Source organism: Paramisgurnus dabryanus, chromosome 4, assembly GCF_030506205.2.
Source record: "Paramisgurnus dabryanus chromosome 4, PD_genome_1.1, whole genome shotgun sequence".
NCBI classification, from domain to species: Eukaryota; Metazoa; Chordata; class Actinopteri; order Cypriniformes; family Cobitidae; genus Paramisgurnus; species Paramisgurnus dabryanus.
This window is the reverse complement of record NC_133340.1, coordinates 40,813,050-40,827,067: the sequence shown is the minus strand read 5'-3', so window position 1 is coordinate 40,827,067 and position 14,018 is coordinate 40,813,050. Positions and strand designations below refer to the sequence as shown.

General features: G+C 37.4%; 1 protein-coding gene across 6 annotated transcripts in view; it reads right to left on the bottom strand.

Moving 5' to 3' along the window:
* rbm47 (RNA binding motif protein 47) overlaps positions 1-14,018 on the bottom strand; it is a 28,180-nt gene that overhangs the window by 6,479 nt on the left and 7,683 nt on the right. For 2 of the 6 annotated variants that reach the window (XM_065254609.2, XM_065254610.2), the window contains exons 3-5: positions 3,518-4,241; positions 1,985-2,453; positions 422-628 (exon numbers count right to left, since the gene is read on the bottom strand). In XM_065254609.2, the coding sequence (XP_065110681.1) occupies positions 422-628; positions 1,985-2,453; positions 3,518-4,210 (1,369 nt within the window). In that variant the 5' untranslated portion in view covers positions 4,211-4,241. Of the gene's footprint in view, positions 1-421; positions 629-1,984; positions 2,454-3,517; positions 4,242-5,982; positions 6,091-13,340; positions 13,603-14,018 lie in introns of those variants that run through there. The other 4 variants (XM_065254611.2, XM_065254612.2, XM_065254614.2 and 1 more) reach the window with 4 other exon arrangements.

Sequence of the window (14,018 nt, the reverse complement as noted above, 5' to 3'; positions counted from 1 at the left end):
TAACTATCAGTGGTGTATAAAGACCCTACAAAATGAACTGTAATGTTTTTATTACCTTAGAATAAGCCGTTTTTATCTGCATACACCATGGGTTACCTTACATTAAAGTGGCTGCCATGTTTCTACAGTGACCCTTAATGGACAAACTATTTTATAGAGTGCATTTTGTCACTACGTTGTCTCAGACGATGACGTGTTTGTCCTCTGGTGGCTACTGTAGCCTCACTATGCGTTTCGAAAGGGAGGGGTGAGCTGTGGAGTCGTTGGTGACAATTCATACTCACTGCTATATGCCACTACAAGTCTCACATTGCACCTTTAATTTAAAAATGTTAATCTAGAACTAAGTTTCTGCCTCCATTGGTTGGGGTAGAGCACAACTGGGTAAAATTTTGTATATGTGTTTTGATTTCTCACTGACTTGTGCCAGGCTTGATGCCCACTGGGTTCACAGCTGCCAGCTCTAGATTGGGCATGATCTCGTATGGTTTGTCCGGCAGTTTGCCTTTTCCTTCATGGTAGCGACTGTATATACCTCGGCCAGCCGAATAGCCACCAAGGTAGGAGCCGCGGGGCCCTGGGCCCCTGTTACCAGCTCCAGCACGACCACGTCCTCTTACAGTACCTGCTTGAGATACAAATGAAAGAGGAGGGGCTGTTCAGGTACGGAACCATAAGTAGATGCCTACTGTATTTAAAACTGCTGGCATGTCGTAATCTCATTATTTAAAGGGATAGTACACGCGAAAATGAAAATTCCGTCATCATTTACAAACCATTATGTTGAAACCTGTATACATTGGTGAACACAAAGGAAGATATTTTTTAAGCACCATTGACTTCCATTGTAGCATTTTTTCCTATTATGGAAGTCAATGGTGCTTCTGTTTCCAGCTTGGTTGCAAAATCTTCCTTTGTGTTAAGCAGAACAAAGAAATTGGACATGAGTGTGAGTAAATGATGACAGAATTGTGACGTATGGTTACACAAACAAAATTTGGAATATTGTCTCGATTTTTTTCTCATAATTAGGTGAAATATATTTGCTATACGGTTCGCTTGCATTCTGTGGTTTTATAAAGATATGGGTGTGGCTATAAATTATAGTCATGGAATTCATATTCATATAAGCGCCCTTTAGCAATTTGTCACCTCCCTCAGTTTTTTAAGATGGGGGCGGTGGTGCAAGTGTTGTTGAGTAAAGTTAATAATGAAGCGTAAAGCATTATCTACAATCAGATAGCGGACAACCAAATCAGATTGACGGTAATAAAATAAAGTATGCAATCAGAATTCTTGTTAAACTTAAAAGATCTCCAACAATTGTTCCACTTGAATGATCTTAAACAATACAAACCCAACCCAAAACCACAAGCATCTGTAATTGATGATCATGGGTTAGGAAATGCAATATTCCCAGATTTCCATCATTAGTTTCAGTATCATACTTTCTTTGAATACAGTATACCAACTGTTTATAAGGTCTTAAACCTTTAACAGTGTGGTGGTAATATTGTGGTTAGCTATAAACAGTGCAGAGCTTCATAAGGTGGACTATATTTTTCACACCAGCGGTTCTCAACAGGTTCACAACATTGGCATCTGCCTAATTTGCCATCTTAACTATAATTTTGTGATTCACCTGTAAGAACCACCGACCCAATCTGCAAGCTCTTTGTCAAAGGAGACTTACAGTATTTTTAACTGTAGTGCATCCCCTACATTTGTAAAGGTCTGATTATTTTACTTCTAATTATTATATCTCATTTGTTATGTAACGTTCAACAGTATGATACTCAAAGCCATCAAGGAAACCTTTTTGGGTAATTCAGTCTGATTTTCTTTAATGCCATCGGAGTATTCACACCATTCCAACAAAGTTACTTTGATTTTGCATTTATTTTCTTTTATGATCATAAATCACACCTGCCCCACTGTTTGTTCTGACCTGAGAGAGAAAAGGAAAGATACTGTGGTCTCTAACCTTTAATGAAGTATTCTCGGTTTGGTCCAATGAGCGTGCTGTACGGGTAGCCGTAATAGGCTAGCGTGTATGGGTCACACTGATAAACATAACTTTGTTGTGGAGTCTCCGGGGTCGGTGCAGCTACCGTCCCTTTCGATGCCTTCTGATAGCGGGTGTACTGCTCCTTATCTACGGGCTTGGCCAGGGTCACTTCGATACGGGAGCCCTCGATTTCCGTCCCGTTCAGGTTGTCCATGGCAACCACGGCATCGTCCCGACTGGCAAAGTGAACGAAGGCATAATCTCGGATTTTTTTCACCCGTTCCACGCAGCCTGGGTTGTACTGGCCGAAGGTGTGGCGTAGAGTTTCCTCGCTGGTCTCTATCATCAGGTTCCGCACGTATAAAATCTTTACCGTTTCCATGACGTCCTCATCGACATCGATCTCGGGTTCTGCCCAGTCAACTGCGATCTGGTGTCCCCAGAGCTATATACGTAGGCATACAGAAAGATCTGTGTGTTAATACATTACAAACAATATGAATTCAATTGAAAGCAGTATGTTGACTATGGGACAGGGTTTCCTGGACAGGGTTTAGGTTAAGCCAGGACTAGGCCTTAGTTATATTAGGACATTTAAGAAGTTTTTACTAAAAACCATGCACAAAACAATGGCACTGATATTTCCATGTTATAGTCACGGAATATTTTGCTCATTTATCCGTCTCATTGTCACGGGTCTCAGCATTTTTCCGTGTCCGTAACACAGACTTTCTTTTCCGTGTTAGTTTCATGTATTGGTAACTCAATTGTTTTTCCTTTTTTCTTACGATTGTTGTGTGGGTTTGGGGTTAGAATGACTTTCTGTTACATAAAATGACATCCCGAAACAAACCCAACTTTAACCCTAACGTCAGGCGACAACTGTTTAAAAATCCGGAAAAAATAGTATAAACCAATAGTTGAATTGACATCCTAACCCAAACCCCAAATTTAACCCCAACTCACGTGACAATGTTTTAAAAATAGGAAAAACAATTGAGTAACCAATACGTGAAACTGACATGGAAAAGAAAATCCGTGGTACGGACAGGGAAAAATGCGGGAAATAAGCAAAATATTCCGTGGCTATACCACGGAACTTTGTGAGATTATGTTGTTTTTTAAACAAGGCAGCACTAACATGTATTTTTTCTGGGACTAGGATAAGCCCTGTCCGGGAAACCTCCCATATATGTCCTACTGAGTTTAAAGATTAAAGGGAAAGTTCAACCAGAAACAAAAATTTTGTCATGATTTACAGGTTGGGATCTGAATATTGTACTGGTTGCTTGTATCTTTACCAGTTGCTTTACTAGTTGCATTAAAAAATGTACAGTGCGACCTAGCACTATGTTTTCACTAAAGCCATTGGATAGCTTTCTGAAGATTTTTTGTGAATAATGGTCCATATTTTTATCAATCTATCACACAAGGCTATTACATGACATTTTTTATTTTTGTCTGAACTTTTCCTTCAATGATCTACAATTGTGGAATATGATGTAGAACCTGAATTCGTCCTGGCATGAGTTTTCTTCTGGCCATAGCAGCAGCACGGTGCGACTCGTACTCTACAAAGGCAAAGCCGCGATTCTTCATCTTGTCCGCTGCACTGGCATACACGATTACGTCCAACACTCCCTCCGTCACCTTGGAAACCTCCTCCAGGATCTCCTCACGTTTCTTGGTTTTTGGGATTCCTCCAATGAAGAGTCGGCAGTTATCTACACTACAGCAAACACCGAGCAACCTTCCCGGACGAATTTCGTAGTTATTGAGTTCCCGAACAGCTTGCTTTGCCTCGTGCTTCTGCGTGTACATGACGAACGCGTAACCACGGTTCTTTCCATCGAAGTCCATCATCAGACGCATCTCGTAGATCCGTCCGACGGACTCGAATACTGGCACCAGCTCGTCTTCGTAAACGTCACGTGGGATTTTACCCACAAAGATTTCGCAGCCACGTGGAGGAGAGGTGCCTTGCCAGCCAGGGGGCGGGCCATATTTACGTTGTCCGTTTTCTTGCACCATTCCGTAGCCGGTCCGCTCCATCAAGGTCAAAAGTGCAGCTTCATTGGGGGCCCCAGCTACGCCCTCTAGGACGGCGCCGTAATTCTGCGGATGCCCAGAGGGGGCACTTGAAGATGAGGAAGGGATAGGGTTACTCATAGCAACGGCAGAGGCGGAGTCTTCTGCTGTCATTCTGAAATAAGCAGCCAATCAGGATTGGAGTCTAAAAAAGAGAATGGAAATTTTTATTAGCTAATTATGTTTTAAATGTATATCAAACTATGCAATAACACACAATTAATGGTAACACTTTACAATATGTAAACTATATGCTTCTAAAGCATTTAACAAAGACTAATAAATGCTTAAAATCTATATTGTTCATTGTTAGTTCATGTTAGCTAATGCATTTACTAATGTTAAAGGGGTCATGTGATGTGATTTAATGTTTTTCTTTGTGTTAAAAAAGGGTTAAAAGCTGTTTGTGCATATAAAAGATCTGTAAATTTGCAAAGATTAAAGTCACGAACCTAAATAATGCAAGGGTTATCTACGCCTTCCTAAAACACCTCATTTAAACACGCTCTCACATATTTATGTCACTGTGTAAGAAAATTTGCATAACACTGCACATATGTATAACTTTTATTCTCGCTGTAGGATTGTTGCCACTGCCATATCTTTGAGACACTGTGCTTTGGGGGCTGATATTACAAATATGATAAGGGGCGTAACATTTCCATCACACGCTTGAGGTATTAGGCCAATCACAATGCACGTGATATCAGGCCAATCAGAGCACACCATGCATTTCTTAGCAATAAGCTTTGTAAAAAAAAAAAGTATAGAGAAGAAACAATAATTTACAGTTTGTGAAAAAAATAATGTGTTTTTTTTAACTTAAACCCCATAAATGTGTTGCATTACACTGGTGGTTCTTAACCTTTTTCACATCAAGGCCCCGCCATTGTCCAAAACAATATTTAAAGGCCCCTTATTCACTCTTTTTCTACACAATAAGATGTTTTAGAGCTTGGCATGACAATATAGATGTATATTCATTACAAAATAACCAAACAATAAGAAATATATAGATTTTTGGTTGTTTTATGTTATTTTAATGCTTATTTTAAGTCATCTTAAGCCTCCCCCCTTGGAAATCAGTTGATGCCCCTTGAGGGGTCTGGCCCCCTGGTTGAGAAACACTGCATTACACCAAATAAGGTTTTTTTTAGCAATGTCATATGACCCCTTTAACAAATACAACCTTATTGTATAGTGTTACCCATTTATAAGTGTCTCACTATTGTTAATAATTCCAGAAACACATGACAGAGATCAATATTTTATATAAATCATACCTACAAACTTGTTTAAGTTTTTGCATTACATTTATATTTTTCTTTCTCCCATTAACACACAAACACAAACGCAAAACTTAAATCCTGTTGTACACTTAAAGCTGCAAAATAACCCTTACTAATCCGCATCTACATTCTTTTACATGGAAAAAATCTCAAAATGCCTAAATCCTATAGTCTAGGATTATCCATATGGAAGTAACCTATGTGAACATTGCATTTATGTGTGACAATAAAAACAAAATAACTTTTTAGTGGAGTTACATATATAGTAGTAGTATACATTATATACATATGTACTTCCATACTCTATTTAGCATAAACAGTTAGCCGGACCTTGATGCCCGGTTAGAGGATAAGGTGGTTAGGTTACCTAGCAATGAAACCATGGTTACAAACGCAGAGCATGTTGACCCAGACACACACACAGCTTTTTCTACAACACACAAATCCATGCAAACACAATCAAGAATACTGCAAAGCAAAAGTTAATACAGTTAGTGAAAAACAAAGGTGTAAAGGTTATTAATGAGTCATTTACTCCATGTATAAAGTTCAAATCAACAAATTAACAACTAAAACACACAGTGTTTAACATGGTACCTGGTGCTATCATGATGAGTTGTAAGAGAGACTCGTTGGTAAAGCATGTGACTTTTAGTGTGAGGGTTGGAATAACAGACAACTCAGCAGCACTACACCAAATCTTTCTCTCTCACACACACAAACACTTCCTCATTCACACACACATATATAGAAAATCAGTACATGTGTGGCTCAAGGCCAGGCTGAAACAGGAAGACGGGCAGACTGAATAATCGAAAGCTGGGAAGGACAGACACATCAACCAATCAGAGATATTTTATACTTTTGAATCTACGAGCATTTAGGCACAGGGTCAAAGTTCAGACATCGGCAAAACTTTGTATAATGCTTTTCATAATCCTGTCATTAAAGAGTTAATTTTATTACTTTAATGGACAAAGATAGTAGTATGGACAAAGATAGTAATTCAAGGTGGATAGTAACAGCATAAGGCAGTGTCACAGTTTGTCCAAAAACATCAAAATGAAACGCAGTTCTGCTATTGCTTGAGTGTAAGTTAAATGGAAGTTTGCAAATAAAAATGAATGACAATTCAGCAGATTTAAGGAGGAAGGAGAGGTCAAGAGAGAGAAGAAATGATGGAACGCTGCCAGAAATTGCGCAAGTAAAAAATGACAACAAGAAGCTACCAGAGAGAGACGGACAACATGATTCAGCAAAAAAATATTTAAAATTGGCCTAAATCACTAGTGAGTGACTTTGAAACTTTTTTGTTTGTTAGGAGGGCATTTGTGTTCCGAAACTGCTGGAATACAGCACGACAGAATGAAACTGAAAAAATTCTTGATTACAGCAGCAGACGACGTCAATCTAGCGCAGTGGTTCTCAAACTGGGGGGCGGGAGATGGTGCCGGGGGGCCCCAGTTATACATTTCTGTGTAATTAAACATCAGAAAAATAAGGCTGCTACTACATTGTATCATTTAATGTGTTTTGTTTTATTCAATTTTTAAGTTTGAGATTGATGTCATGAATTTTATTTTTGGGGGCCACAAAAAAATGCACCCTACACAGTGGGGGCACATGTCGAAAAGTTTGAGAACATGTTTATGTAGATACACACTCTGCGAATGGCCTTTTAGGTTGTCATGTGCTTCTGGAAGTGAGACTTTCTAGAAGTTTCCTTGTTCCGTACAGAAAACAAGAAAACAGCAGGAAGTGAGATTTAGTGGCAATAGACACAGAGGGAGAGAAAGAGAGAGAGAGACCATGAGAAATGAACGAAAAAGAGAGAAAACAAGAGGGAGGGAATTATTCATTTTACGGCAAACATCGGGTCTCCATATCTATTTGCAATAGTTGACCTTTACATGCGTGTGTGTCTGTCTGTGTGTGTGTGTGTGTGTGTGTGTGCGTGTGTGTGTGTGCTTGGTGCAAGGAAACCTGAGGCAGCAGCAGGTGGATGATTAACCAACACAAATCACTAGCTGAACACACAAATTCACACACACACACAAACAAAGACCTTAGGAGTTACACTGGTAAGAACATTTTATAGATATAGTGGTTTTCATACTAAGGAATTATATTCATTAAACCCTATAAAAATGCTGTGTAAGGTACCTTAATGAAGGCTTTTTTGCCAAAACGTTGGTAATAAAAAATGTGCTCAAGCGAGTGTTCGTTTATATAATTTCTTTTTATTAAATTTCTTCCCTAAACTAGCACCTCAAAACGGTTGCATTTGATCTGCTGCTTTTTTCATTAAACTCTACTCCTAAATCTAACCACACTGAAACGTGTTAGCATTATTAAAACAGGCTGATGCAAAACAGGATTTGGCTGATTTATGAACCACACACAACACTCATATAAAAAACAAGACATATAAATATAAAAATAATCGATCTATCTATTCATACAAAATATCACAAACTTTTCTTTAAACTGAAAAATGATTCATTGAATTTAATCAATTTTTTAAGGTAAGTGGTTGCAATCAATTTATTTAAGCAAAATTTAACAATAAACAAAAGTTTTATATTTTATTTTACTTTACTAATCTTTTTGGTTAAATGTAGCTTAAATAAATTGATTGCAACCACTTACCTTAAAAAAATTTATTAAATTCAATGCACAATTTTTTTCAGTGTAAGCTCACTTAGTTTTATAAAGTTATTAATTTATGACAAGATAATATAAAACATGATAATAAGAAATGATTGTTTTTCTTTTAATGAAGTTTGTTAATGATCAAAAAGATAAATTCTTGGAAAGTGTGAGGGGTCTTCAGGTTTGAGAGCATGTGTGTTTGTCACAAGATGATGGTTTGTCATTATCTAAGATACTGATTGACAGAAATATGTGATCTTTGACTTCTTTAACACACAGGACAATGTTTGACAGGCAGCAGGTATAAACTCATTTTCTCTGGCACACACACTTATAAACACACAGACCGTTTGTGTGCAGACAGATCAATTAGTATCTCTTGAATGAAAGTCTTTTGATCCAGGTGAAAGATAAAAGTCAAATGTAGAAGAGTACAACACACGCATGCTGCCTCACAACAAACAGATGGTGTCTTAAAAAATCGATCGGAAAATAATGCATTTCCATTTTGGATAATGCAAGAACCTGTGTGTCTGTGCAAATTTGGCTATACTTATAAAGGCTAAGCATTTGAAAATGCACAAATATAGTCAATTTATAGAAAAAAACAACCCCCAGGAAACACAGATGATGAATTAAAAACTGTATCGGTTGAAGGTGTTGTAAGCAGTGTTGGGGAAAGTTACTTTTAAAAGTAATGCACTACAATCAGTGTTCGGGGTAACGAATTACAAGTAACGCGCATTACGTAATAATATTACTTTTCTGAAGTAAAGAGTAAAGTAACGCATTACTTTATAAATGTATACATAAATATTTGAGTTACTTTTTTTTTAATTAATGAGAATTACTTTTTAGTTAAATTAAAAAATAAAATAATGTACTGAATTAAACTGAACATACTATCGTAGAATTATGCACTCTGTGCGCCTGAGCGGGAACAGTTTGAGTCAGAAACGGAGATTGCAGACCAGAGCTTGACATTTTTGCGATGACAAAAAACACCTGCAAGGCCTGAAAGAGATCAAGCCTCAGCCGAGTAAGAAAAAGTAACGCAAAAGTAACTTAAAAGTAACGTAAGCATTACTTTCCATGAAAAGTAACTAAGTAATGTAATTCGTTACTTTTTGGGGGGAGCAACTTAATATTGTAATGCATTACTTTTAAAAGTAACTTTCTCCAACACTGATTACAATATTAAGTTACTCCCCAAAAAAGTAACTAATTGCGTCACTTTTCATGGAAAGTAATGTTTTTGTACTTTTAAGTTACTTTTGTGTTACTTTTTTTACTTTGCAGGTATTTTTTATGCTAAGAAGTTCTGCATTCAGAAATTGCAAATTTCCATCGCAAAAATGTCAAGCTCTGGTCTGCCATCTCCATTTCTGACTTTAACTGTTTACACAGAGTGTGTAATTCTACGTTAATACATTCAGATTAAAGGGATAGTTCGGCCAAAAATTATATTAAACCCATGATTTACTCACCCCCCCAGCTGTCCGAGTTGCATATGTCCATCGTTTTTCAGACAAACACATTTTCGGATATTTTAGAAAATGTTTTAGATTTTCAGTTGATTATATGTAATGTTACGGGGTCCACCCATAGTCCAGGACCTATAGCCCAAAAAAAGTGCGCCCATCCTTCACAAATTAAATTTGTGAATCCGGCGCTACCGGAAGGTATTTATTTTCGTTAACAAAGTTTTAAATATGGATATTTCTACAACAACACCGCGCAAATTACCCTCAGAAGACCTTTGTTTATCATCCTGGAGTTGTTTGGATTTAATTTGTGAAGGATGGACACCCTTGTTTTGGACTTGAAGGTCGTGGACTATGGGTGCACCCGTACCATTACATTTAATCAACTGAAAGATCTAAAACATTTTCTAAAATATCCAAAAATGTGTTTGTCTGAAAAACGATGGACATATGCAACTCGGACAGCTTGGGGGTGAGTAAATCATGGGTTTAATATCATTTTTGGCCGAACTATCCCTTTAATGCACTACATTGTTTTTCACATCTAATAATTAAACTGAAAAGTAACTTGCATTACTTAAAAAAATTAACTCAAATATTATTGTGTACATTTAAAAAGTAATGCGTTACTTTACTCATTACTTCAGAAAAGTAATACGTAATGCACATTACTTGTATCGCGTTACCCCCAACAGTGGTTTGGATGAAAGCATCTGCCAAATGCATACAGTAAATGTAACTTGTGAGGTCATTTAAATTAACCCTCAATTTGCCCAAAAACCATAAGTCAAAATTATATTGCATTTTAAATCTAATAATGTCAACACATTTATGTAAAAAGTTAGTTTAGAGGTGGGGTTTGGTAAATGTATCTGATCATCGTATGTAAACAAGAGGTCTTTACCAAAATCTATTAGTGTTTCTGCATACGTACTGCATGTGTGTGTGTGTGTGTGTGTGTGTGTGTGTGTGTGTGTGTGTGTGTGTGTGTGTGTGCGTGCGTGCCTGAGTGTGTGTGGGTGTGTGTGGGTGGTTGTGTGGATTAAACCTTTTCCTGTCATGTGCTGAGATTTTGTGCTTACAGATCATCACATATTTGTTTTCTGATTGATAAGATGATAAAAAGTTTAGTGCGGTTACATAGCTGTGCAGTGAATGAATAACAAGGTTGTGATTCTTAGTAACAAAAATGAATCCATAAAAGTGCACACTCAATGCATAATCGCACACACAGTAGCAAACGGTGTAGGTGGCATTTGGGTGCGTCTTTCTTTTTATATGTATACACTCTCTAAAATGTTGGGTTATTTTTAACTCAGCATTGGGTCAAAAAGGGTCGAGCCCAGCCATTGGGTTAAATTAACCCAGAATTTTTTTTATATTTGACCCAACAATGAGCAAAAACAACCCAGTATTTTGGGTTGAAACAACCCAACGGGCTGGGGTTGTGTCCCTTTTGTCCCTTCATATTTTTTTTGTGTACAGGTATATGGGCAGCCCTTTGGTTATGCCTTGTGCTCTTATAATACACTCTATAGAACAACTAAGAGAGCAAAGAAAGCACTTTTAGACACACAAACGCTCTCCTGGCCTTAGTGTCATGAAGGCAAGATGGCATTTAGGGGTAAACGGCATTCAGTCAAGCGCTGCCGTGTTTTTCACCATGTTTGAATGTCGGGGGTTCAGCAGGTTTACATGAACTCTGTTTACACTTTGTATCCATACACGGTGACCTGTGCGGTAAGAGTCAAAGTTGCCGTGCCAACAGATAACCGGTGGGTTGATGTTTATTGCTAAAGAGAGCTCATACTAGTAAAACAACTGCTCACATGACAAACTAAAAAGTGCAGAAACTTCTTTTCTACTTGATGACCAAGCACAAACTCTATCTTGTATAATGGCATTTTGTAATTATTAAACCTCATCTCATATAAACTTTGACCTTCGTGGCACCTTACAATCACTGCACAGATCATTAACAGTAACGCACTCGAAACCAGAATCTACAAACACCGTAACAGATAAAGAAAACACAATGACTTGGCAAGCCCGGTTACAACATTAAATACATAAACTTGTTTCAGGAAGTCTTATTTATAACAGGTGACCATGCAACTGCTTGTTGTTTCAAAATACAAAGACTAATTAAGAAATATTGCGTAAATATTGCGTTAATTCTTTTTCCATTTTGTTTCATGACAAAAATGCAATTCAAAAAACGATATCCTGTTTAACTAAAACTATTAAAAATAATAAATAATAATAAATATTAAATACATTAAAAATAATATTAAATAAAATATATATTAATACATAATGGCAGAATTGTTGTACTACAATTAAAAAATTCTACTACAATACATTTTTACCTCAATATGGTAAAAATTATGAATAACAGTAATAATGATGTAATGAGAATCACTTTTGAGGGCATGCAAAACAGTTATGCCTTATGCTACATTTCTAAATACAAATTCAAATTATTTTATTTTAAATATGATTAAGGAATGCTTTGGTGGGATTCACCCATATGCGGTAAAGATTAACTGATGATACAATTTTAAAGCAAGTCAGCTGTATCTATCACTAACACTATCATTGTAGATTATTACCCTAATGATATTACATACAGCATACAAATGATTTCTTACTACGGAACACAGCCGTTTAATGTTGAACAACAGGCAAACATGTGGACGTGGTCACTGGTTTACCCACAAGCCCATTCTCAATTCCCATAATCCTGTTTCAATTCTCTATGCAAACAAGCCGAAACATTCAACCTATCATTCACATAATAAGCATAAAATAGTTGTTCCCGTGACTTTTTTTACATAATCATATTAATAGCAAAACAGGATAAAGGAAATTAAAAACTAAACAAGACTGAAGTGAATGCACAGAAACAGACAGTCAAACTCACATACCTGAAAGACTTTTTTGCAAGATGACAAATTTGTTCAGTCACTATAATGCTGAACACGTAAGAGCGTTACAATGAATTGCAAGTTCTTGATGACATCTTGAGGTTTCTTATCTTACAGTTTGAACTTTTCACTCTTGCGCTTAATCCACTTACTGCGACACAATGGGACGAGGCCTGATCAAACACAAACCACTGATAGGCGCGCACACAAACACACAAATCTCATGATCTGTTCAAAAAATACCTCAACATATCACGCCGCTTGTTGGGTGATGATGTCTCATCACTTTCTTTTGATGACATCTATGTGTACTCAACACATGAACAATTCAACAGAAAACTTCGCCATTGACTGGAAAATATGGGAACCTCTCTGATAACAGTAACATGCACCGATCTGGGCCCACCCCAACAGCAAACATTGAAGTGGAAGGCTTAAAGAAATGGAGTCCAAAGACCAACAACCAACCCTTTGCACAGTATGCACACTTAAATAGTCATTTCTAAGTCAATTTGGACAAGCACGTCTGCTAATTAAATACATATAAACTTTAACGTACTTACATTTACATACGCAAGTTCACATTCATGCATAAATGCTGTTAGACATAACACAAAGTCTGGTCGTTTAACTGTATCTCTGCATACTTTTTCTGTGTGATTTTAAGAATATGACACTAAATTGCTTTTTTTTCTTAAAGTTGCCCCGAAGGTCATATAAGGTCATTACAGCATTGCAATTCAACGAAAATCATATTTCTTAAGAATTAATAACAAACCAGTCTCTAAATAAAGTAGCAACATGAATTATTTGAGTAAAGTCAAAGTTTCCACACACAAAAAACACATACTATAGAAAGCCAGCGATCACATGACAAAATGACATGTGTTACCTGCTTCTTCAGGTGAAAGTGTGTGTGTCCGAGAGGCACTGTAGCCGGTGTGTGTACTGTGATGCTGTTTCACTCACAAACACACACTCTCTCTCTCTATCTCTCTCCCTGTCTCTCTCTCTCTCTGAAGATGTCTGCTGTCAACGGTTGCCCTCTTTCTTTCAGTCCCTTACAGACACACATACACAGCTGGCAGAGTCGAGACTCGAATGTGTGATTGAAGGTGCAATAGGTACAGGACTGTTTACTCTGCCTGTGAGGGGCGGGGCTGAGCAAAGATGCCTCCTCCTACACCGTTCTCTCTCTCTCCTTTTCCTCGTCACACCCAAGAACTTCTCCCCTGCTTTTCTGGGAGCCACTGAGACGTCTGCGCGGGTGGGTGACTTTGTGTAGTGGCCTGTGAGTAAGATTGTTCATTGACTGAGGAAAAGTTCATCACAGATGGCAACTGACAGAAAACTATTCAGGCAGAACCGAGATCAATTTCCTGAATTCCTGCGTACTTTAAATGTTTAAAGTAAAGTTTTTGAAGTTTGACTGCGCATTCAGTCTAGAAAACGTGTTCGAAATCTTCTCATTCCAGTTTCTAAGAAACAGGTACTTACATGTTACGCTGTGTTTAGGTTGCTTTAGTTACATAGATAAGGTGGAAATCATTAATTCATGGGTGTGTGTTTA